The sequence below is a fragment of the Ursus arctos genome, unplaced genomic scaffold (genome assembly GCF_023065955.2).
Source record: "Ursus arctos isolate Adak ecotype North America unplaced genomic scaffold, UrsArc2.0 scaffold_17, whole genome shotgun sequence".
NCBI lineage: Eukaryota > Metazoa > Chordata > Mammalia > Carnivora > Ursidae > Ursus > Ursus arctos.
The window spans coordinates 7663142-7689254 of NW_026622841.1; the positions used below are offsets into that span (position 1 = coordinate 7663142).

At 37.1% G+C, this 26113-nt stretch overlaps 1 protein-coding gene across 5 annotated transcripts in view; it reads left to right on the forward strand.

The window, feature by feature from the left end:
• The window catches only part of RTTN (rotatin), a 182450-nt gene that overhangs the window by 102143 nt on the left and 54194 nt on the right, over window positions 1–26113 (forward strand). For all 5 annotated transcript variants that reach the window (XM_026496475.4, XM_048218461.2, XM_026496476.4 and 2 more), the window contains 8 exons: window positions 1755–1950; window positions 3887–3977; window positions 6471–6624; window positions 9161–9298; window positions 12027–12244; window positions 19966–20071; window positions 21021–21118; window positions 22370–22447. In XM_026496475.4, coding sequence (XP_026352260.2) covers window positions 1755–1950; window positions 3887–3977; window positions 6471–6624; window positions 9161–9298; window positions 12027–12244; window positions 19966–20071; window positions 21021–21118; window positions 22370–22447 — 1079 coding nt within the window. The remainder of the gene's footprint in view (window positions 1–1754; window positions 1951–3886; window positions 3978–6470; window positions 6625–9160; window positions 9299–12026; window positions 12245–19965; window positions 20072–21020; window positions 21119–22369; window positions 22448–26113) is intronic.

The following is a 26113-nucleotide window of genomic DNA, read 5'->3' on the forward strand; positions in this document are numbered from 1 at the left end:
TCATTAAAAAATAAAATTGTTAGTGTATTTGAGTATTACTAACATAAATAACTGGGATAATTTTCTTTAGGTAAGATATAAAGTTTTTAAATACATTAGATGAGTTTGAATTTCTTAACCTCTGTGTCTCCCCTTTTATTGATCTTCTTCTGTATACTTGGCCTAAAAATGCTGAAAACATGGAATACATATCTTGTGAATATTTAAATTTTTCCCTTAAAATCAATTGAATTGTTTCTGTGGAATTACCTAAATTTAATTTTCCCGACTCTATTTGGTTTAAAATGTCAAATCTTTCTTGATATTACATAGTCCCAAAGTTATATAGTCCTAATTCTTCCCCCGAAGGAATTAGTTAATTATGAAAGAAAATTAAACTTTACAGTGGAGAAACCGGGTAGATAACACCTTGATCAAATGGCCAAAGTTAGCACCACCAGTACTGGCACAGATAGGAATCATGTTTTTTCCTGGTAGGATGCACTGAAGATCTATTCATGAGGAAACATCAAGCATCAGATTTTCTACAAAGTAACTGGCCTGTGCTCTTTGCAAAATGTCAGGGCCCTGAAAGACAAAGCAAGTCTGAGGAAATCTTCCAGTTTAGAACCCAAAGAGACATGACAGCTAAATGCAAGGTGTGATCCTGAGTTGGATCCGCACGGGAACTCTGGAGCTATAAGGGACATTAGTGGGATAATATCAAAATTTGGAAAAGGTCTATAGATTAGAGGCCACCACTGCGTCACTATTAATTTCCTGGTTTTGGTAATTGTACTGTGATTACAAAAGACAAAGTCTGTTTAGGAAATTAATTTAGGGCTGGAGGGGCATTTGCAACTTATAATCAGTTCATAAGAAGATAGGTATGTAGGTAGATAAAATATGGTAAAACATTAATATATAGGGATCTGGGCCAAGGTATATGGGAATTCTCTGTACTCTTGTACTCTGTAAGTCTGAATTTATTCAAAATATGATTTTTTTAAAATAAAGAAATAATAAGTGAGGGTCATGAGGGAAAGTCTTGAGGCAGATTAACAAAGATAGCTTTCTTGTTAACAATCCCTTGTGGAGTTTTCTGGGAAAGGTCCACAGTCTCATATCTTCAGTTCTAAAATCCAGAATCTCTGAAACGTTAAAAGGTTTCTCAGAACTCACTTGGTGTAAAACTTGCCTGTACCTGAATACCGTTGCTGCAGAACCTGAGCAGTGCTGGTTTGAGGTGGTCTCTCTTCCTCTCTGCATCCTGTGTAGTGGGATCATACATGTGTCACACTATAGAAATACTTACTTCATTGTGGGGTGTCACCCAAGATCCCAGTGAAGGTGTGAATTAGTGTACGGTACATGTATCTGACTGCTTTTCTAAAATCTAAAATATTTTGAATTCTAAAGCTCTTCTGGCCCCTGGAATTTTAGAAAAAGAGTTGTAGACTGTTTGTTCCTCAGTGTCTGAATGCTTGAGGGCACAAAATGTGTGCTTCTTGTCTTGGCTCTTACACTGTCACCCAAGGCAGACACACGCACGCGCGTGCACAAACACACACACACACACACACGCACAGTGGAGGAAGGAGTTGGATGTCTGCTTCCTTGGCCTCGGAGTTGAGATGAATCAGGTACTAGGGAAATTCCCCAGCCATCTTTCTTTGGCACTTTTCAGGGACTTTCCTCTGATTATCAGGACTTATGAATATTGTACATAAGCACAAAGTAAACAAAATAGTGATAATCTCTATGCTTATTTTCAGTAACGGGTCAGCATGAAACTGCGTCAGCACAGCTTCCGCGTGACGGATCCCTTCCTGCCCCTCTGCCCAGGCAGTGTGTGGTCACTCCACCTCTCCTTTCAGCGGTGTGCGGCCTGCTCGACGGCCTCTTGGTGATCGCTCCAGGAGACACTGCACGTGCTTTTCGGCAAGCCCGGCTCATAGAGCTTCTCTGTAGGTAAGACAGGCAGAGTGGTAGAGATGAATTGACACCAGCTGTGCTCATGACTTGGCGTAAGACTTTATGCATACTGGGAATATATCTTTATCTTTTCTTTTTTTGGCTTACTAGACTACAGGTTTCTGCTTTTGCCAGAATTGTCTTGACAGTTTTAGTTTGGCTCTATTACAGCACTCATATTGGTTTGTTATATTGACTGTTAACGCACTCCCACCTTCCTGATTTTTTTTTTTTTTTTTAAGAATTCAGAGGTTCTAAACCTTATTTGCCCTCCACCACACTCAAGAAATATGATGCCATCCACTTGGCCATTCTAAATGTAAGTGAAAGAGGTCAGGGATTCATCTCCCTAGGGTTGTATCAGAATCGTGGCCATGGGTTGAAAATCATTGTTTGAATTCATTTGGAGTGCTTTTCATTATTGGAGATTAAAATTAAACTCTTTTATTAGAAAGTACTCTGATAAAATTTAGGGAATCATGATTTTGTTCTTTCATTTAGCTAATAGTGATGAGCTTATGGCAGGACGTTTGGATGATCATATTGGTTATATGGTACAGTAAAAAAGGCTGTAGATCCTGTGTCAGCCTGACTTAAGGTCTGATTATAGTTCATTCACTCACTAACATTGCAGTCTTGGGGAAGTTATTTTAATCTCTGGGGTGTCATTAATAACATCTGTTTAATGGGGTTAGCGTGAGGATTAAGTCCTGATGTCTAGGACACTCTTTCTTTATAGTAACTGTTCCTTTTCTTTCTTCCCACATCCAGATTATTATAGGCAGCGTACGTTCTCCTGTTGACCACTTAAGTCATTTGCATTTCTCTGCCTGTGAACATTCACCATCTGAAATATCTTCTTCTTTGCCAAATCACAGTGCTTTCTTTTTCTTTTCAGGATATTAAGGAAACTCTAAAAGAAGTATCCCTTGTTTCAGCTCACTTTTCATTACTCGTTTACTATTTATAATAGCTGTGGGCTGTGAGTTTGTTCACATTTATTTGTCATCTTTCTACTGTGAGACCTACTAGAGTTGGCAAAGGAACCTGCTAGTCGATTGACTTTTCCTCGTGGATGTTTTCCTGCCTGGAGAATGATCAAAATGGAGCTTTAGGAATTCTCTGCCTTCTCAGGAGTCAGCTAGGAGTCTGCTGTGAAATTGAGGCCACAGAGCTATTAAAGGATCTTTTATGGCAAAGGCTTGTCATATTCTGTACCTGTTCTTTATTCCTGACTTAAAACAATTTTCCTGTTTGTTTTGCATTATTTTGTTTTTTACTTTCTAAATCAGAACTTATTTCCTAGCAAGTATTTTTCCCATTTTAAAGAGGAAACTAACCACCAATGTTTTTCTCTTGTTTGCTTTCTTTCTAAAAGAGCTTCATTATATTTTATTCTGCTTTTCATTAGATATTTTTTGCTTCCCATATTATCACATAAGATCTTTTCCTGTGTTCTAAAAAATTATAGGATACTTTATACATTTATTGTCTTTATGCAAATCTTTTCTCTTTTTTTTGTTTTAACTTTCTATTTTAGTTGACACACAATGTCACTTTACTTTCAGGTGTGCATCTTAATTATTCAACAAATTTATGTGTTATGCTATGTTCACCTCAAGCATAGCTGCCATCTGTTCCGTTACATCGCTATTACGGTATCATTGACTATATTCCTTATGCTCTGCTTTTTATTCCCATGACTTACTCATTCCATAACTGGAGGCCTGTATCTCCTACTCCCCTTCACCCATTTTGCCCAACACCCCTACCCACGTTCCCTCTGGCAACCATCAGTTTGTTCTCTGTAAAGATCCTTTCTCTTTGAATTCTATTCAAGGTTATATTCAAACTTCAAATACTAATTTATTAATTTTTAATAAGCAGCATACTACTACTCATCTGGAGGGTTTTCTTTTTCTTTTCTTCTCAGTATTGCAGATGCCACCCTCCTAGAAAACTGCGTCCAGGAGCTTAAGGCTCCGCTGCCTTTGTCATCTCCAGTTGAACACACTCAGGCTCAGGTAAGTGTCACGTCTCTCTCTTGCCTCATGGCTGTGTGTGCATTTGTTTGCTTCAAGTGCCAGAAACATAAATTCTGCCAAGAATATACTAACCATAGGAGAGGGATGGAAATCTTTCAGGACATACATGGTATGATGAGGTTATTTGAAATAGGTTACTTAACATTTTAATCCGAGACATCTTTGCATTGTAGAATAAAGCAGCAGGGCTTAAAGATCTAGATTCTCTTCCTGATTCCATTATTAACCAGCTATAAAGGTTTATCCACAGACCTGTATCTTTGAGCACCATGTTAAAAAAGAGAGGATATTGGATAGACCATCTTCCAATCCTATGATTTTAGACTATCTATCATTTTCACCTAAATTGAAGTTGTTAAAATACATAGTGACTAAATTATGTGTATTTTTAAAACCCAGTCTAATAAAAATAAATTTATTTTTGTTCCTTTTCAGATATTTACTATTTTTAAGTTCTTGCTTGTATCTAGCATCTTATGTAAAGTATACTTAACAATTCCTTGTGTAGTTGTTGCTAATAGAAATGTTACCTCAAATCAGATTTTAAGAAGAGCTACAAGATTTATTTAGTGTGATGATTAAAGGTGGGCCACAGCAGTATCTTTTGCTTTGTGGTGCTGTCTTTGAGGTTTCTGAATAGGGCACACACCCTTTTACAAGGTTGGGTAACACAGTGTGTATTATCTTCAAAACACTTGTCCCAGTGCAGTGTTTTCACTTTTGAGTGTGTTTATTTGCGTAAGGCTATCTCCTCCATTTCACTGTCTATCCATGCAACAAATTTTTATTGAGGGTCTACCATGTACCAGGATCTTGCCTGAACAAATAAATACTCTTCCCCTCAAGTTGGGAGAGCAGACTATGAGCAAATGCATATTTACCTGCCGATGATAGGTATCTGAAGAAACACTAAAACAGGAGACAGGGAATGATGTCAGAGCTGGGAGGGTAGGGCTTTTCCACTAAGGGTGGTTGGGGAGGTTCTTGCAGACGAGGACATGTAACCTGAAGTATGTGAGGAAGCTAGTCCTGGGGGACACTGCAGGACCCCTGAGATTGGGATATGTTTGGTCTATCCAAGAAATATTAAGGAGGCCAGAGTGGCTAGAGTGAATCTGTGAGGGGGAGATGAGGTCGGAGGCTACAGTGAGCTCCATGAAGGCAGGGCTTTGCCCTTACATATCAGTTGTGTTCTGGATGCTGAGTGTGCCATGAAAGGTGCTCATTTAGTACTTGTGGAATGAAGGAATAACAACAGTAGCACACATTTACGGAGTGCTTGTTTGTACTAATTTAGGTAATCCTCACAGCAGTCACATGAAGTAGCATTAGTGGCCTCATTTTAAAAGTAAATGACTGGAAATGTCCAGGGTTGCTCACATAGAAAGGGGCAGAGCCAGGATTCCTGCTCACACAGGTTGGTTCCAGAACTCACCCTCTTAGCCACTTCATCACCTAGCCTTCTGTAGGTAACTGCTTCTTGGCTGTTTGTTCTCACACAAGATTACTCATTCATTCTAAAAAAGTTCTGGAACCTCTTCTCTGCCAGATTGTGTTCTAGATGCCAGTGACAGATGTGTGAACAAAGCAAACACGCACACCTGCCCACGTGAATTCTGTCCTCAGTGCAGAAGACAGACAGGGAGCAGTAAATAAAATGTGCAGTGTTTTATCAGCTGGTGACAAATGGTATGGGAAAAACGAGGGTGGGTGAAAGGGTGTGTGGCAGAGGGGGAGAGTGCTATGTTTTGTCAAGGTGGTCAGAAGAGGCCTCACAAGGGTGAGATCTGAGCTCTGAGTGGAGGCGCTGAGGAAGCGGTGAGTATGGCTGGGCGAAGCGCGTGGGCTTGTGAGAGGCTTCAGTGACTCCGTGGTTCTCTCTCTGATGCTTCTCGTTGGCTCTCACCTTCCATGGTTTGTCTGTTTATGTAGTACTTCATACATCAGAGTCAGGCTTGTAAGTGCGATCAATAGTATAGAGTACAAAGGCATCAAAAAAGACTTCATAGCAGTAAGGAAATTAAATGTTACAAATAGCATTTTACCTGATAGGAGATGTGTTGAACAATATTTTGTAATCTTTCTTTCTTTATAAAATTGTACGATATATGGCATTGGAATGCCCCTTTCTACTTCCAGAATATTGATTCCACAGTTTAGCTCCTTAAAAACTGTAAAGGCTTTCTTTTTCTAAATGGAATTTGAAATTTGACTTTGAAAATACTGCTTTGTTTGGTATTATTATACTTGACAGTGTTAGTTTGGTCATTAATGGCATGTTTATAATACGAGAAAATACTTTGTGTGCTATGCATTCATTATAGATCTTAAAAGTTATAATTAACATCTTACTAGTTTTTTATTAACTTACATTACAAAGAAAGTGACTTATAATGCATAGAAAGCTGAAATATCACTGAACTAGATTTTTCATATGCTGTTTTGGTTTCCTTTATCTCTTTTTTCAAATAGGTATCCTTTCTCCTAGAATACCTGTCCTCTTTGTCTAGGCTTCTGCAGTCATGTTTACTGGTCGATCCTGACCTTGTGATTCAGGACGAGCTTCTGAAACCTCTTATCACAAACATCATTGGGGTCCTCACCATATGCACCAAAGATGTGTTAGGTAAGCTTTATTTTTTAAGTTTAGGATGGAAGCAAATAATATTGAGGAAAAAAGTCTTACTCTGCACCAGGTACTCACTTCAAGGTTAAATTTTATGTTGTGCTTTGCCAATATTTTGGAAGGCTTTTATAATGTGCTTTATAGTTTGGATCTTTTAAGTGGTTCCAGGAGACCATTTGAGACAAATATGTGGTATAGTGAAGGGCCTGTCCCCTGTGCTGTCAGTTTAAATGCGGGCAAAGTTCTGTATGTAGTATTAGCAAGTACAGTGAGTTTCAGGTAGTAATTATTCTTCTAAGCTATGGGTACAGCCAAATGACCTACTAATAACTTCTTTGCAATAACAAGTATAAGTAAATGTAGCATATAATATCAAACATTTTGATAAAGTCCTAAATTATTGAAAAATATACTCTGTTGAAAAGTTGCATATAGTACTTAATAGAAGAAAATTAAAACAATATAGGATCTTTAACAGAATTAAAATATAATAATTAAAAGATTTTATAATGAAGTAATTGATAATTTGACTATTGCTAAATGGCTCTTTGCCTGTTCATTATTACTTAGTTTTTTGAATTTCATGGATTTGCTTGGTTTTAGGTAAGTGAAATGTTTTATGATGCCAGCAAATCTAGCCCTCAGTGTCTCATTAGTATTAAAATATCCTGGTGCTAAAAGAATAGTAATTCCTTACTTGGGAATTTTACAAGTGGTAGTGATGTCCTAACTGAGCAAATCAAGATAGACATGCATTCTTATGAGGGTAATATCAACACCCAAGAAGCAAAAATTGAATCTTGGGGAAAAGGGAGGGGGAAAAGTCTTAGCTGTTACAATGGTTTGTGACCCTTCAGAGCTCAGTCCTACCTAATAAAATCTTATTCCTTAGTATTTAATTTCTCTTGTTGGGTTTCTTGGGTATCACTTGGGAAGCACTCATTTTGAGCTCATAGAAGATAAACAGGAAATATACAATATCATTGCTAAAAACCATAGTGCATAGCTGGTTGTAACTAGAAGACTTTTGATTCAATACTTGATCCCAAAGTCATATGGCAAGAGGGAGCCAAGTCATATGGCCAGATAACCCAAAGTCATATCATGTCTTGATTGTCGTTGGCTGACTTGTGGATTTTTGTTTTTAATTGATTCTCTTGCTTTTGTGTGTGACTTGGGCTTTGAGAATTAAATAAAAATAGTATATGTTTTATTATTATGTAAGTTAATTGGCCTATTGTTAATTATGTCAGCTGCTGAAAATAAAATAAAAAATGTCACTGATATCTGAATGTATATCTAGCAGCTGGTTAAGTTAGAAGTCATTTTCTCATATCTAGCAAAAGGTAAAAGTTCAGTAAAAATTTTTTTAAGAAATGAGTTTTAAAATTTTTGCTGGAGAAATTATAGTTGTGAATGATTTTATAAAATATTGATTATATTCTAGTATATGATTTGCTAATTTTCATATGTAATTCGATACATTTTATAGAAGCAAGTAAATTACAATGAAAGTTATTTGGCAAAAGTAGTTAAAAGTTAAGTTAAATGTTAATTGCTTTTCAATTTTTAATTTTAACTTTCAACTTATATTTTATTTGGCTATCTTGAATAAAATCAGTAAGCTTTATACCTAATTCTTTTTATGTATAAAGTACAGATATACTGATAGTACATAAACAGATATACAGAATCTATGGAATTAAAGTTTCATGAGGATGATGAGGAGGAAACATAGTTTGAAAAGACTCCTTATAGAGATGAGAATGACAAAAAGGTTGAGACACATACCAAGGATTGCTGTAATCCAAACTCCCTGGAATAAGCCATTTCCCAAAGAAGCCTGAGATGGAAGTCCTTAGTTTGCTTGGTAATGGAGTTTGGCAAAAGCTGGCAGATGCTACTGGTGGCATGGTCAGAGAAGACAGTCCTAAGATTGCTGCTCCTCTCAGCCTCCATTTGCCAGGTAGAAAGAAGGGAAAAGCTGTCCTTACGGTAGAACGTTAACTGCTACATTCTCAGCCATAGGCAAAGCTGCAGAATCCTCTTTTGTGTCATGTTTTCATTGAGGGGGGCAATACTCTTGGTTGTTAAAGAAATTCTCCTTTCTTTTCTGCCATGACCTTGGCACGATGTGCTTTCTTCTTTCACCTCTGCACAAAGGGGATAAAGACAACAGGAGAAACTTTACTTTATAAGAGTAGCACAAACAATGCCATGCTTTTACTGTCTGCAAGTGTGTGTTTCCTAAGATATGACTTAATATTCAGTTTGTCATACCTTCTGAATTGTTATTGAAATGCGTTAATGAGAGGAGGATGCCTGAGTGTGTATTTGTCTTTATGTAGGAGGTAGATGAGAGAGATCTTTATCTAAGAAGCAGTGAAAAAGTTAATTGAAATAAATTTTGGATCATGCTGAATTATATTTGTCTTCATCTGACAGGTGCACGCCTCTTAAGTGTAACGAAGTACCTGGTGAGCTTTGTATTTTCTATTTGTGTTAATAACTTGAAATGTTTTCATTAATTTTATAGATGTAGAGTTGGTATCGGCTTTTTATCACACATGGACACATTTATTTAACCTTCTGGCTACACTCCTGAGGAAAGCTGCTATTGCCTCTCTCCCGTTGATTACGATGGGTCTGGCCAAGCACTGGGTGGCGGTGATCGGTAAGAAAGACACTCTCACTAGGCTGGGGGTCTCTCTGCTAATAAAAATAAAGAGAATTATTATTTACAATTTTTATATATATATTTTTTCTTAAAATTAAGTAATTATGCATGGCATTTGAAAGAGAAACCAGGTATTTATTTTGAGAAATTTGCAGTGCTCTTGAGGAGCCTCAAAGATGCATTTTTGAAGAATTGAAACCCAGTTCAAATAACTATAAAAACAAGTTAAGAAAATCCTGTGGTGTTATGAAGAGACATGTGATATGACATGATTCTAAAACAATGAGAAAGATTTTCATGTGTTGGCATAGAAACCAGGCTCTTTCCTGACATACACGTACTGTAAGTGGGTAAACCTGCACCTAAAATTCTGTATATATGATAACATGGGAACTTAGAATAAGTAGTGTCTTGTGTCAAGACAAGGATTTTCTTATAGTACAGACATGCTAAGAGTGTAGTATAATTAATTATTTTTATAAGGTGTTTTTCATATAATGAAGTAGCATAAACAAATGTATTTTTTAAATAACTACTAATTTTTCATAAAGTCTCTTAAATTTTAGCATAGCAAAAAGACTTTTTTAAACATAAATGCATATAAATAACATTTACGTTACTTTTTAAAAATGGCTGATTTAGGCACAATGTCGAATTCTAACATTCACAGACAGGCAAGGGCAGGATGGAATAAATATGTTTTTCATACAACTTAGAAACTTTGTCCCGCTACCTACTTTCATTGCAGTAGTGTGCTTTGTGTTAAAATTTATATAAAATTTAAATTAACATGAATAACTTTGTATTAAAAATAATTTGTGCAATGTAAAAGAAAATAAAAATGGCTAGCTTAAGTGTATTCAAAATTGAGTTCTTTTAAGTTTCCAAGTTATCACTAATTCAGTCAACTTGTTTTTTTCACATCTTATTTTATTGTTTGGTCATTCTATAGATTTAGATGAATGATACATTTTGTAACCAGAGTGGTAGTGTTGAAGCAAGTTTTATGGGGAAATACATGTTCAGTAAGAAGCAAAATTGTTTGTTTCTGAAGATAGGAGTTCTGAGTTTACCCTAAAAGGAATTGTGTCCATTTAGAAATCATTATTTTGTTAAAAGAGATTAAAACTGAAAGAGATTGACTGTGTAATTGAGATTTTCTTACATCCATGGTGGGGAAATTTAGTTTACCACCTGAGTCACTGCTAACGTAAAGCAAGGTACTACTCATGTGGGACACCTAAGCCAACTGGTCAAATGTGGCTTGCTGCTTGTTTTGGTAAATAAGATTGTATCAGAACACAGCCACCCTTACTCATTTATGTGTTGCCTACGGCTGCTCTCCTGCTACAGTGGTAGAGTTGAATAGCTGTGACAAAGGCCTATGACCTGTAAAGCGTAAAATACTCATTTTCTCTCTCACCCTTTGCAGAAAAAGTTTGCTGGCCCCTCCTTTAAGCCTGTTTACCTGACACTTTCACTAGTGAGAAAATAAGGACCTAGAAAATTCAGAATCTTTCTGCAAAACACGCACACAGTTTATATAATATGGTGCTAATTAGAAATAAGTTACTACATAAACAGCTAACTTTGGTAATAGTAATGTTTATGAAAACATAACTAATAAAAATGATTGTTGCTATTCCTTGTCATGGAGTTGTTTTTGTTTGTTTTTAGTTTCCACCCCATATGCTCATACATATTTAAAACATCTTATGCTCACTTAGTAACTTATGTTATCTATAACAGTCATTTCTCAGACCTGAGTCATATTTAGGCATCATTTAAATGAACATAGTTCTCATGATACACCACTCTCACTAAATTATTTTTCTTATGTTACTTAAGAAAATAAGAATTTCTTTTAGCCTAAATCTAGGTAGAAATTCTTATGGTTATAACTCTTACACAAGTATAAATTCCAAATAATATAAAAGTAAAACATAACAAAATTATAAACCAGTGGTACTCAAATTAATAAAATTAACATAATGCATCAAATGTTTCTTTGATTAAATCAGTGCTCATAACAGGAAATTAATAATGACTGATTCAGTGTAGATTCTTTTGAGTTGGCTTGCCTGTTCTTTCTAATCTGTGTTATGTTTACAAATTTGTACATAACCGTTCTTGTTCTATATTCTGAACTACCATGAAATGTTTGCTTCTGCACCATGCCAACACTGCATACTAACTCTTGTAAGTACTATTTAGCATCAACTTGTTTGAAAACAGAAACACAATTATGCAGTGGTGATCTAGATAATTCAGAGTACAGTTACATGAAATTTTGTTTAGGTAAGCACTGAAATAAAAATTAAAAAGTTAAAAACTCCGGAGACTTTGTGGATCCCAAAAGACCCCAGAGGGATCAGTTCTCATCTATATATAATCCTCTTATTTTGGGTCTTAGCAAATATTGTGTGTATGTGCATTTGTACGTACACACACACACACACACACACACTTTTTCATACCAGAAAGAGCCCGTATAAAAAGAATGAAATGAGAATTAAATAGATTCCTTGATTCTGTTGTCTTAATATTGACTGTTTAAATTACTCTTAACCACTAGAGTTATTCTCATGATACTTATAAGTATTGATAGCTTTACTTCATTAGAAATAAAAAGGCTATAAACTTAATTACTCAAATCGATCTGATTCACTTCTTTACTTTTGATGACATTTTCAAACATTTACATAGAAAGTATTCTCTCTCTCAGATATGTTGTGTACATGTGTGGGTTTGTCTACCACATGCCCTACGTTATCTGCTGCCAGCCTGCAGTTCCTTTCTGTTCTCTTGACCGAGGAAGCAAAAAGGCATCTCCAGGATAAGGATAAAACAAATGTATGCCACAGTCCATCAATGGCTTCACTTCTTGATAAAACTCAGGAAAATCAGAAATCTCTAGAACGACTTAATGAAGTAATTCTTAAGGTATGTGATTCCTTGACCTTTCAAAAACTTTGTTTAGTATTTAAATAAATCAACTTTGAGTCTTGGCCTTGTAAAAAAAGTTTTCAGTCATTTGAATTAAAAAGTAATTAATGTTCATTATGACCATTTAAATGAAACAAAAGCATATAAAGTGAAATTAACCATCTCCTCTCCAGTCCTGGTCCTCTGATTCCTTAATGACTATGATAAAAAAAAATTCAAAACAAAATATTAGAAATCTAATTTCTAATTCATAATGTCTTGCCATCTTAAAGGCATGTCTATATCTCTGAACATATATTCATCTAAACAACATTTGATTTATGTAAGGGAATTACATACATTTAAGGTGGTTTGTCTTTAGAGGTGGGTGGACTTAGTTGGTACATTTATGAGAAAATGCCCCCTTTCTAAACCATGCTGCCTTATAAACTTATAAACTTACTTTTTGCAGTCCTAAAATATGAAACAAGAATTTTGTTCATCAGATGACATTCTTAAATCACTAAAGTATGATTTTATAAATAGGTTAACAAAAAAAAAAACCTCAAAGTGTTTCCTAAGTTGTGTAGTTGTTTTTACAAAGAGGAAATTGCTAGATTTCTCAATATTAAGAATCTCCCTTTTTAATAATCATATGGTTTTATGATTTTTATCTTCTTGCTGAAAGATGGAAAAGAAGTTAGACTTGTGCCTTGACGGATTTGCTTCCATTCCCCCGTCAGCCAGCCATATTTTATAAAGACAGAAGGTTGTTCCAGTCTGCCGATTTGTTGCTGTCTCTTTGCTGCTTTGAATTTGGGGATTTTTGCCCCTTTTCTGCCTGTGGGAGTTTTGGCTGTACAGATCTTGCTGGCCTGACTACTCGTGCGTTGTGTGCAGAGGCTCCAGTTATGTTGGAAAGCAGATACGGCTGATAGAGGCAAGGATGGCTCCTGGTCCAGCTTGATTCTACCCACTGAAGGGGGAGTTCAGTGCCCTCAGTGGACTTTTGTTTCCGTCGTCTTTGCCCAGCAGACTACAGTTACTTTCAGAGCACAGATAAGGAGACTGATAAAGGGACCCCCGACATTTTCTCCTATCTCTAGCAGCTCCTTCAGAAGCTGGAACTCTAGTGGGGGAAGATCCTCACAACATTGCTCAAAGTCACTTACTCTTGCAAGGCCGCAGCCTCCCTCACCCCACTCAGCTCTTCTTAGCTTAAAACCAAAGCTGGATAGTGTCCCAATTATCTCATTCCCCATCAGAACAACAGGCTTTATTTGATTAACTGAGTCTGATTTTGCACTTTAAAGAATATTGTAAGAGGAAACTCAAATTCACAGCTTTACAATGGTCTCCCCCAATTCAAAAGCGTTATTAATCTCCGAACTTTGGCTCTAGTGGCGCTCTTTTCCCTAGAGAAGGGGCCTTCTCTCTTACCGCTTTTACGCTTTTACCGACATACTTTCCCCTTCAGGGAATGTAAATGATTCCTGCAGTCCACATCCTTTTCTTGCCCTCAGTGAGGGGAGTGCACCTGCCCCCCTCCTCTGCCCAGGCCAGGAATGCCCAGTAGCTCTGGGAGCCTGGACCACAACCATGACCATGGGTCCTACAGCCAGTCCTCCTGGGCCAGGTGAAATTTAAAGACCTCCAGCCAGGCCAAACCAAAGCTGTTTTATTTCTTAGCTGTTTTCTCTCGCTTGTTGGTTGTGCTGTTTCAAGGAATCATGATTAGGCTTGTGATAAATATGAGTCCATGGTGGTTGATGCACCAGATTAAAATAAATGTACATAGGAAAAATTCTGTGCCACAGGAATTTTTTAAATTTACCTTGCCCCTTATTTTTCCTTAATATTTTGTAATAGTATTCATTATAAAAGTTACCATTTATAATCTTTTGCTGTTACCTTCTTGGTCAAAGAAAATGAGGTATTCTAGAGCCACAGGGTATCTCAGTGATTTTCCTAATGACTAGCCAATTTTCCTCTCCATTTCCTCCAAATTATAAAAGATGTAAAGTATTCTGTGTGGATATGGATACTTTAACCAATTATATAAACTGTTTTTCCTTATAAATCATACTCTTCTTGTTCACGTAAACAGTAGAATATAAATACATGACATTTGTTAGAAGGGCACAAGTAAGTTTAAGACAAAGAAAGTAAAGAAAGGAAGTGTCCCTGTGACATACGTAATGAGAAAATGTATGCCTCACATGAGCTGGGACATTTATTAATGAGCTTTATTAAACTACAAACACTGTTTTCTTTGCTCTGCCCTGTATAAAGATGATATGTGAATTAAAATGTTATTCAAATACATGAGCCAGCAGCACATAATAATAAATCACGTATGTTTCTACTATACATGCATGTACGCTGTGTGTTATCCAAGGTTTTATACAAAGGAAAGGAAACTACAGTCTTCAAACGGTCAGAAGAAATAGTGTACTAAAAATTGATGACCTTCAGAGGTTTATTTCAATTCTCTGTACAACCTTACTCAGAAATATTACATGTGTGACCTTAAGCATATCACTTAACCTCTTGTAATTCAGTTTGTAAAATGCAAATGCATAATGAGAGGATTGTATTAAGTTTGTATAAGCTGGCTCTAAAACTCCATCCTCCTAATAGATCGTTATGTTGTAACTTCAATTAAAAGGTCTTGGCAGAGACTCTTTAAATGGCTGCTTTACTGGACTCTTCCATAGGGAATATGGATTGAAAGTTTGCATTTGGTATTTATATCTTAAATTATGTACAAGTTTATTTTTTTGTAATTCCATTTTGAGGAGGTTTGAGGATTTGAATATTCTCTTAGAAACTATTCTGTCTTTTGACATACATGTCCTATGATATATATCTTTTGACCATAGAGACCATATTATCTGCTGACTATAACATATTGAACACATTTGACTTAATGGAGATTTTGCCTTCCCTAGTGAGATACTTGGTATGATTCATTTGCAAAGACATATATGTAATAGATTTTGCTCATAATTGAGATGGTGAATTAATTTTGCTCCTTGTATTTGGTCTGATGTCTAAGGATAGTAATGGAAGGAAACAACAAACTCTTATTTCACATTTTAGAAAATAGATTACGCACAAGTGTTTAGTGAATGGTGAAGTTCAAGAGTAAATCTGTTGGAGAGAAAAGGCTTATCTATTTGAGATACTGCTGTGTTAATGAATGTTCACGGTAATTAAAAACCCCGTTCTTTATATCAGCGCCTTTTGGTAAGAAAGCAAAGAGTCTTAACCTAGAATACCTACATCACTTAATGTGTAGAAGGAATTAGATCTAAAAAGAGCATAAAGTTTAAATAAATTACATTGAGTCCTGATTTTCTTTCTTCCTATGGTTGGCGAAAAGATGTGCTGTTCCTTGCTCTGTATCCTTTTGATTTAATTTTCCTCTTTTGTGTGTCTGCATTATCCAGTAGCTAGTTTGTCACTTCAACTGTCTGACTTGGAATCTTAGCCTCTGCCTTCTTGCCTCCCAGGCTTCTCAGGCTTTGAGCCATGTGCTCCTGCTCTGTGCACAGATGCTCAGAGCGACTCTTCAGTCTGTAATAAGTGCTGCATGGAAAATGGTAGAAATTAAATCCTTTACTCTGACCTTCAGTATATGTCGAAAAGTATGTGGATTTACTAGATGTTAATCCTGTTTATTTCTTTTTTGCTTGTTTTTAGCTTTTGGCTTTGATATCAGTTTTTCTATATATACATTTTAGACTGCCAAATAGGTTTATAAGTTTTGTATCCCAAGTAGAAGAGTTCTTTTTCCTTCATTCCCCTCTTCTTAAAGGCAACTAACTACTCATACCTCTTTTAGTTGATTGTTTTATGTTTCCCTGCCATGTCTCTGACATGCTTATATTACTCTATCTTGGTTATTCCATCTTAAACATTATCTGTTGACTTCCTTCTTTGGAACGTGAGACCTGAGTTCCCTTTCCAGGCCCCACCCGCCTACCTGGCCACAGTGGGCTCCCTTCTCCTTTCCCTGCTATCCTATATCTTCATGGTGGCTAGAAAGGAGGCAGCATGTGGTGATCAGTCTGTGAAAATGCTGCACATGGTTGAACTTCACAGCTTCCTTTTTCCTTAGAGATAATTATTATATTATTTTTAAATTTGCTGAGTTTTCTATTATCACTGATAAGCTCCATGCTCTTTGCCAGCAACTGAATGTCCTCCCAGTATATTCAGACATGTCAGAACTTATGTCAGCTTCATGTTCTGGAAGAAATCACTTCCAGTTCCTTCTGACCTGCATGGTGCCCAGTATGATGCTGGGATCTCCGTTCACCTTCTTCCGGGGAATTCCTTTACTGCTCTGCTGTTTCCTGCGATGTCATGTCTCCCATGTTCTCCTTTCCTGGTTCCCGCTTTCCTTTGGGTAGAGTCTCTTGTCTGGTACTTTCCAGAGTAAAGGTGCATAAGAGGCTTTTTTGAGATCTAGACATTGGAGTCTTTTCCTACCCTTACATTAAATTTATAGTTTAGTGAGGATTCTAGATTAGAAGTCATTCACCTCAGAATTGAGAAGGCCTTGTCTCTTCTCTTTAACTTCTCATGTTACTGTGGAAAAATCTGAAGCCATTGTGATTTCTGGTTTCTCTCCCCTGGGAGTTTTAAGAATTTTTTTCTGTCTCCAGCATTCTGCATTTTCCAGATGAAGTTTCTCAATGGGGTCTATTTAATCCATTGTGCTGGGCTCTCTTGAGGGTTCCTCCTCCTCCTCCTCTTCTTCTTCCTTTTCTTTTAAAGATTTATTTATCTATTTTAGAGAGAGAGAGAGTGGGAGGGTCAGAGGAAGAGGGAGAGGGAGAGAGAATTTCAAACATTCTTTGCGCTGAGTGTGGAGCCCGATCACAACCTGAGCCAAAGCCAAGAATCAAAAGCTGAACTGACTACACACAGGTAGGTGCCCCTCGTGAGGGTCCTTTCCATCTGCACTCCTCTTTCACTTAACTGACATCCCCTCTACTTTGTGTGTTCTATATGTTTTGGAACTCTTACTAAGTTTTCTTCTTCTTACATAATTTCTCATTTCTTCTTCTTTTTTTTTTTTTCTCTTTATTTTGGTTTCTGTTTTCTGGTTAGGGGCTTTTCTTATGTATCTGCTAACCTTGATTGTCTTCTGCATTTGAAACTGGGAGATTTGAAGTAGATTGAAAGCCTTGGGCATCAGAATGGAGCCTGTCAGCTGTAGGCTGTAGTGTAAGGGCATTTGGCTGCCCTTTGTGGCCTGCCTTCTTGAGCTTGTCAGATTCCCGAGAGAAGAATCTTCTGATCTCCTGCCTGGAGGTGAAAACCCAGCTGCCAAGTGTTTTGCCACAAAGTAGGAGAAAGAGAGCAGGGGTCTTAGAAATCAATAGGCACATTTCACTTAATCCTTCCTGTTTCCAGTGTAATACCCTCACCCGAAAATATGCCTCATCTTTGCCAGTTTAGAACCCTTTTAGTTCATCTTCTCCAGAGACTAAATCTCAAGTTTCTTGCAAGGGGTGGGGAGGAAGAGTGGCTTGGCTGTGCAGAGATTGGTGGGTCGTGGACAAAATCTGGTCATCAAACTGCTTCTCAGAGATTTTTCAAACAATCCTCCTTTGTTCTCACTTCCAGGGGTACCTGATGCTAAATTTCCTCAGTCATTGGCAATTCATTGTATGGACAGGGTTGGTATTCTACCTTCTCAGGCCTCCTAATGCATTTGCTGTTCATCCATCTGTTTTTTAGTTTCCAGATTTATGTGAGTGAGTGAATGAGTGTGTGTGTCTGTCTTGGTGTTTAATCCCATTTCCATCATTTCAGTGAGATTTCCTGAGGAAATAAAAGACAAATTTATGTGCACAACTGTTTCCCTAGAATTCTTACTTCTTTTTTCTCTCTCATTGCTGCAGAGAGTAGATGAGTAATATATTTCAATGAGATCATTTTGGTTTTCCTCAAAACATTAATGCCTGCAGGTTCAATAAGGGTGTGTATGGAGAGCAGTTTTCTTATTAGTGGTGAAGATTAAGTTTATAGGCAAATTAGTATGCTCATAATTAACGATAATGATTATACTCCAAACATATTCATTATCCTAAATAATTTTCTGCCTTTCCCCCCACCTTTTTCATGGTCACATTAGCATGATCTTTATCAAGTATTCCTGGTTCTGGGCATTTAATATCTGACTCATTGACCAAATAGGGACCTGCCTGGTTAGAGGCAGCAGCCTAAGTGAGGTTTTTAAGATGGAATCACACAGTCCCTGGTGGTGGGGCTGGAAGGGTCCCCCACTCTGTAGGCTCCTCCAGTGTCACATTGCCAAGTATAGGCTAATCAGGAATAGTGAAGTTGCATCTGTGTACGCTATACTATATTTTATGTAAAATTATATCATTTCGAGCTTAATTTTACTATGATATTATAAAACTGGATCATTGAAAATCACTGGTAGAAGGAAAAATTACTAATGTGAATTATATCTAGTATTTATAAATCATATGAGAAACTTCTAGTTCTTAGGCTGGAATTTATGAACCCTTTGAAATTGTAATTAAACTTCATGTGTATATCCATGTGAGAATCTTATCACAAAAGATTTCACCTGAATGTACTCAAGGCTTTAGAGTTACAGCACCCAGTAAATGAGAAATACAGAGCAGAGAAGACAAGTTCAAATCATCACAAGGAAACAAGCAGACAAACCCAGGATGTGGGGCATTCTGTAGGATGACTGATCTGGTTTATTCAACAACTCAACAACATGAGGGGAATGAAATGAAAAATCCTGGTGGATGGGTTGGGAGGTGTGAAAATGGCAAGTACTCTAGATTTAGGAGATACACAGATAGGGTGTGAGGGCTTTATTGGGTGCTGATTCCAATAAACCAACCATGAGGAGACATTTCTGAGACAAAAGAGAAAAATCTGAATTTGGGCTGGTTATTAGGTTGATACCAATAAATTATTAAAGATGTTAAGCATGATAATGTCTTTATGGTCATGTATACTGGAATATGACATTATATAATATCTAGTATTTACTTGAAATAGTTCAGCCCAAAATTTTTAAGAAGACAGAGAATGTTATTCTGTTTCCTTCACTCTTGTACATATTTGAAATTTTTGATAATGAAAAAAATTTTAACTTATATCAAATATATAAAAGAAACATACCAAATATTAGTATTTTCAAAATTACAAGTGATTGTTAAAAATGTACATAAGTCAACAAAATTAAGAAATAATATTTTTTTGAAAAGCATGTAATATGACAGATAAATGTAACTGTGCAGGATGGAAAGAACCACATCCCCTGAGGTACAGGGGTATATTGGGTGGAAATTGAGTCAGGGGATGTGTCTCAAGATGAAGATAGGAGGAGTTTGATGGCAGTTTCCTATTCAGCAGTTTTCTGAGGGCCTATTTAAATAAGTTACATATATGTACGTACATTCTCTGGTGAATTTGAGTAAGTGCACAGTTTTTCCTTTACATGATGAGCCTTTGAGAATGATTGTTGCTCCTTTCCATGTTATAAGTTTCTTCTGCAGTCCTTTTCACACAGAGCATTCTCAATCTCAAATCTTAATGATTTATCAAGTTCCAGTGAATTTCATGGAATAGTTGAAACCTAGCAATACCTTTTAAATAGACCACATCTTTTTTCAAAACGGTTTTGCTCCAGATTAAGTTTTTCTTCAAGGCAGTTTGATATATATTCTTTGCAGTGCTATGAAGGAAGATCCTCCAAGGATGTCCTGAAAAGAGTTGCTGCAAATGCGTTGATGTCACTTCTGGCTGTCAGTAGAAGAGCTCAGAAACATGCTTTGAAAGGTGAGCCACATGACTCATCAACTTTTATGGCATACTGTCAATTCATATATTTACTGCTTGCTTATTTTAATTTCCTTTGGATTCAAAATGTAAAGAATTTATAATCTCAGAGACTAAAAAAATCTCAGTGACTAAAAAACACAGTAAACATGTATTACTTTTAAAATAAAAAGACTGTATATGTAGATTATTTTTTGAGTAATGATTCTTAATCTAGAGAATATATAAATATTAGGGAAGCTTTTTTTTTTTTTTAAGTTTTTACTTATTTGAGAGACAGAGAGAGAGTATGAGTGAGGGGAGGAGCAGAGAGAGAGGGACAAGCAGACTCCACACTGAGCATGGAGTCTGATGCAGGACTGGATCCCACGACCCTGAGATCGTGACCTGAGCCAAAATCAAGAGTCAGATCCTTAACCGACGGAGCCACACCCAGGTGCCCCAACTGGGGAAGCTTTAAGAAGTCACACATCACTCAGTTTCATAATAATTAAATATTAGTAACCACAAGGACATATTGCATACTTGAAAAAAAAACATAGTTTTCATCATAATAACAACAGTGTTAGATGATCCTGTATTTTCACATAAATTTCCCTTCTAGAGTGTTGTGATTTTTCATCTGTAATCAGGCAACATAGGTCTTAGAGTTAAAGAGAATAATAGCAACTTCAAGTCTAGTAATTTCAGTTGTGGTTTGCTATTAAAGTGAATTGTGCATGTCTCAAAACATAAAGTAGATTTTGGGAGTACTAAATTGCAAACATTAAAATTGTTAAACATTTTAGTTCTCTTTCTTTTTCTCTGATTTGTTAATTTCTCACAGAAAATACCAAAATGAAGTTGGTCAGAAATATAAAGCATTATTTTTTGGAGACTTTGTTATATGTGATTTCAACTTATTTGGGAATGGACTATCCTTTTGATTGTTTCGGATTTTGTCTTTCAGCTGATCTAATAGAGAGCTGCATGGAGCAGATGAAGCACATTCACGCGCAGCTGAACCTGGATTCTCTCCGGCCTGGGAAGGCAGCCCTAAAGAAGCAGGTAACTCTGAGTTCCAGACATTTGAATGGGTGAAGGAACGTCACAGGCACCCATCTCTCCAGTGTCCTGTGCTTATAAATGACATCAGTATTTGGTAGAAATGGGTATCAGACTTAGAAGAGGTATAGTTAAATTAAAGGGATTTCTATATTAGCAGCTCTGGTCTTGGGTGTGTGTGTGTGTGTGTGTGTGTGTGTGTGTGTGTGACTTAATTTTCACTTAAAGATCTTAAAATGAGATTTATGTATTACATGTTTTTGTTATTATAAGCATTTTGGGGTGTGTATGATATTTTACCAGATAAACTGTTTATATAGTACAAAAGAAAGTATCTTTCTCAAAGCAAGTATGGATTCACTAGGAATGAGATATAACTTACTAAGTTTCTCTATATACCAGGCACTGTTCTCAGCATGTCATACTTGTTATCTCATGAACACACTAAGGCCAACACACTCATACAACTAGGAACTGATAAAGCCAGTAGTTGCTCTGTATCTGGGTGGTTGTAGAGCTGGTATTCCTAATCTCTGTTTATTCCTTCCGTGACTTTTGAATGTCTCTTTCTAGTATTGAATTTACTGGACTCATGTTCAAAATGCATGCTCATGTAATCTCAAGATAACACAGTTTTTCTATAATAGTGATGGTAATAATAATTGTTAAAAAAAATCTGCCATACAGGTGTATTGCAAAGATGAATGCATATGTATTTAAAATTTATAAGTATACATATATACGTATATAGCTAAGGCCATTATAGCAGCGACCTGTATAATAACTACTTTCTGTTGCATTTGATAAGAAACCAAGAAAAAAATCTTACTTAATAATTTTATTGATGCAGGGGGTTACATGTTTGTCAGTTTCTTTTCTTGCCTCTTTCCCTTTTTCTTCTCTAGGCAAAGATTCTTTACTTCATCATTGAGAAAGTCAGCCAACACCTGATATGATTGAAAACCAGTCAGTACCTGCTTCACTTTATTGAGATGAAACATGGAGCCTATTATATATCTCAGTTCCTCCATGCTTGATAGAACAGAAATAGCTTTTTTGTGGCGGATGCGCTTCTTGAGATATGGTCATCTTTCAGAGATCATTAGCTTGTCAGTCCTCTCAAAGTTATGGTGGTCAGGTGCAAAGAGAGCATACCTGCATTGTAATGTGACCCAAAGGAGAAGGAATTACTCTATATAAAAAGTGGAATATGCCATTGTGTTCACATTTTTAAACTGCTTTTCGTTTAAACAGGAGGACGGTTTTATTAAAGAGTTAAGCATTGCTATGCAGCTTCTAAGAAACTGTCTTTATCAAAATGAAGAGTGTAAAGTAAGTAGAACGATGTTTCAAAATTTTGATAGTAATGCTGGCATTAAATAGTTTAATTTTTATATGAGATAATATAGGAGGAAACATGGAAAACTCTTTAGATTTTTTTAGATGTATATTGATTCGTCCTTAAAGTCAGTGTTAATTTATAGAAATGGATGCACCTTGTTATTCTTCAATATTGATGGCATTTCTTGTTTATGTCAGCATTTTAACTTTGTCCCTGAAACTTCAGGCAGCTAAAGCAAACTTGAGCTTCTTTCTCTATGGTTATGCATTTCAGTTGTATTTTACTAAGATGAACTGAATGGTTATGTTCTTTCAAAGCCAGTTGTCAGGCATCTGTCCAGGAAATAAGTGACGGTATTTGTATCCGTAAGGAAAGAAGAGGAGTGTGTCTCCTGTTGGGGTAGAAAGTGCTTACTGCTGTCACTGGGTCTGGCCCTGTTCACCTTGGGAGGCTTTTCACCTCTAGCTCTGCCGGCTCCCTGTGTTCCTTGACTCAGCCCTTCTGCCTGGGAATCACTGAGGTGTTTGCTGTGTCTGTGAGCATTGAGGCTGTCATTCATGTATTCATTCATTCATTCATGTATTCATTCATTCATTTATTCGTTCATTCATTGTTAATTTTTTAAAGGATTTTTTTATTTACTCCAGAGAGAGAGAGGTAGAGAGCACGTGCACAAGTGTGCATGTGCGCAGAGGGAGAGGCAAAGGGAAAGAATCTCAAGCAGACTTCTTGCTGTGCAGGGCGCCCCACGTGGAGCTCTGTCCCAGGACCCTGAGATCATGACCTGAGCCAAAACCAAGAGCTGGCTGCTCAACCGACTGAGCCAGCCACCCAGGCGCCCTATTGATGCTGTCATTTAAAATACTGTGTTAGTAACTGTTACACAGGATATAGTGTCTTGAACTCTTTGATTTGCTTTGTCATAGTGATACAACACTTTTGAAGCACTAGCTTTCACACAGAAATACGGTGGAAAATGAAAAAGGGAAAGATAAATTATAGGAGCTTCCTTTTTAAAGAAGTTCTTACCTTTTTTTGCTTTTACTTGGGATGAAACTGAAAAAAACATATCTGGAAAATAAATGTCTTGAACATATTCCTTAGGCTGTGTTAATTTGTTAGAGACACGTTACTAGCAATTTACATTTCAAAACAATTTGATGGGAATTAAATGTTTATACATTTCACTGAAATTCCCAATGTATGAACTGTTTACTCAAAATGGAGGTGTCATTTACAAAATTTGTGATCCCTTATGCTACATAATGTGCTTGTGACTGGATGCAGTTGATACTAATCCATTACACCTTACACTGGGAACGCCCTGGAACACTTTCCAGGTAGGATCTGCTTATACAGATTAATGAGATGCTAGCTGGGTACTGGTTATAGATATAGTGTTCACATTTGTATCACATTAGCCATCTATGAAAGTCCAGTCTCTCAATAAGTCACAACATTTCTATATTTCTAAGTTGTTTAATAAGGAAAAAATTTGAAGAGTATTTAGATTACTCTTGAGTATAAATGCAGTCCTATGGGGCAAAGATTCTTAATTTATTTTCCTGTTCCAACTTACCTGTGGAGTATAAGATGCTCCCAGTACTAATTGTTAGGTACTCTTGTGGTAACTCAGCAAGTCACCCATGCCTACCTCACTCCAGTGTCTGTACATGTGGGGCATTAAAGAGTTTCCACACTGGGAAGATCGTGGTGGCTGTAAGGTAAATGAACAGTGGGCAAGGTTAGAGGTAGGGGACTGTAGTAGGCAGGAGATGATGAGACCCCAGCTGGGGCAGGTGGAGAAGGGAAGGAGGGTGGGGAGATACTGAGGAGAAAAGAGCACTGTAGAATGATTTCTAGGCTCTACCTTAATGCAAGTGCACATAATAGAGCAGAGCGTGGGCGTGAGAGAATGTAATGTTCGGGTTTACACATGTTAGTGTAAAGTGTCTTTGGGACATCCAGGGGGAAAATGGCTGGTAATCAGTAGTTTACAAGGGTCTGGGGCTCTGAGTGGTGATATAGGTTGGGGGTATTAGGAATTATCATTGTAAACTGTTGAAATTTCCGAAGAGACTATATATGAAAATATCTGTGGAAACTATAACTATTTAAGAGAAGGCAGAAAACAACTGGGAAGGGAGTGCTAGAGAGAGTTTGGAGATGTTCCAGGGTAAGGCTGCATGGAAAGGAAGAGAAAGACGGACCTTCAGTGGATGCACAGTGCCGAGGGTGGTCTTGCCGGCACCATCAAGACAGAAAATAAAGTGAAGTAAGCTGAAGATTCAGTAAGAGATGGGAAGTGACAGCAGTAAGAGCAGCTTCTTTCTAGAAGCTTGGTCGTGAAAAGCAGCACTAATAATTTAGGACATAGCATTGCAAGAAGCTAGTCTGTATGTTTGTTTCTCCTGACATGTAAACTGCTTGAATATAAGCAGAAATGAGCAAACTGGGGACTCATTGTTCAAGAGACAGGAAGAAAAAAACTAATTGGTGGGTAAAGATCCCTGAGGAGGTGGGGGGCTCTGTGTTTCAGAACACAGATGGACTTTCTGACCTTCAACAAAAGAAGAACACCTATTCCTCGCTTACGGGCAGGAAGGATGAGTGAATGGAAACACAGATAAACTAGGTGAACAGAATGGCCAAGTAAAGACAGAGCTTATATCTAATTGTTTCTTTTTTTCTCTGTACTCATAAGGCTCTGTTACAAGCTTATGGACAGTATGTGGGGGAGGGAATAACATTGGGAAAGACTTCAAAACTTATGGAAAGGGTTGAACACTGGGAATGACTTCCCACTCTCTTCTGCCATTGATGCTGCATAAAATTGGATAGGGTGTGTGTATTTATATAACTACCCACTGTGTGCACAGGCGTCTATAAATTGCCTAGTAATTCCTGTTCACTTAAACAATTGCTGCATTTATTGCAGTTAGATTTTATACATAATATTGTCTTGGGGGTAACTGATCTTTGTAATAAAGACTATGGATTACTTAAGAATTTATTGATTTAACATATTATTTTAACTGCATTTTATTTAGTTAAATCAAATTATTTACAAACAGTAATCTATTTCTGATCTATCCAGATTTACCAGACATATATACACATATATACATAGGAGAGAGAGGTAGAGGGGAAAGCTTAGAACTGATCAGAATGTTTACTTAAGGGGGGCGCCTAGGTGGCACAGCGGTTAAGCGTCTGCCTTCGGCTCAGGGCATGATCCCGGCGTTATGGGATCGAGCCCCACATCAGGCTTCTCCGCAATGAGACTGCTTCTTCCTCTCCCACTCCCCCTGCTTGTGTTCCCTTTCTCACTGGCTGTCTCTATCTCTTAAATAAATAAATAAAATCTTAAAAAAAAAAAAAAGTATGTTTACTTAAGGGGCACCTGAGTGGCTCAGTTGTTAAGCGTCTGCCTTCGGCTCAGGGGGTGACCCTAGGGTCCTGGGATCGAGCCCTGCATCGGGCTCCCTGCTCTGCCGGGAGCCTGCTTCTTCCTCTCCCACTCCCCCTGCTTGTGTTCCCTCTCTGCCTGGCTGTCTCTCTCTCTGTCAAATAAATAAATAAAATCTTAAAAAAAAAAAAAGAATGTTTACTTAACCAGAAAATCCCATTTCTTAACCATATCAGAGTATTTATGA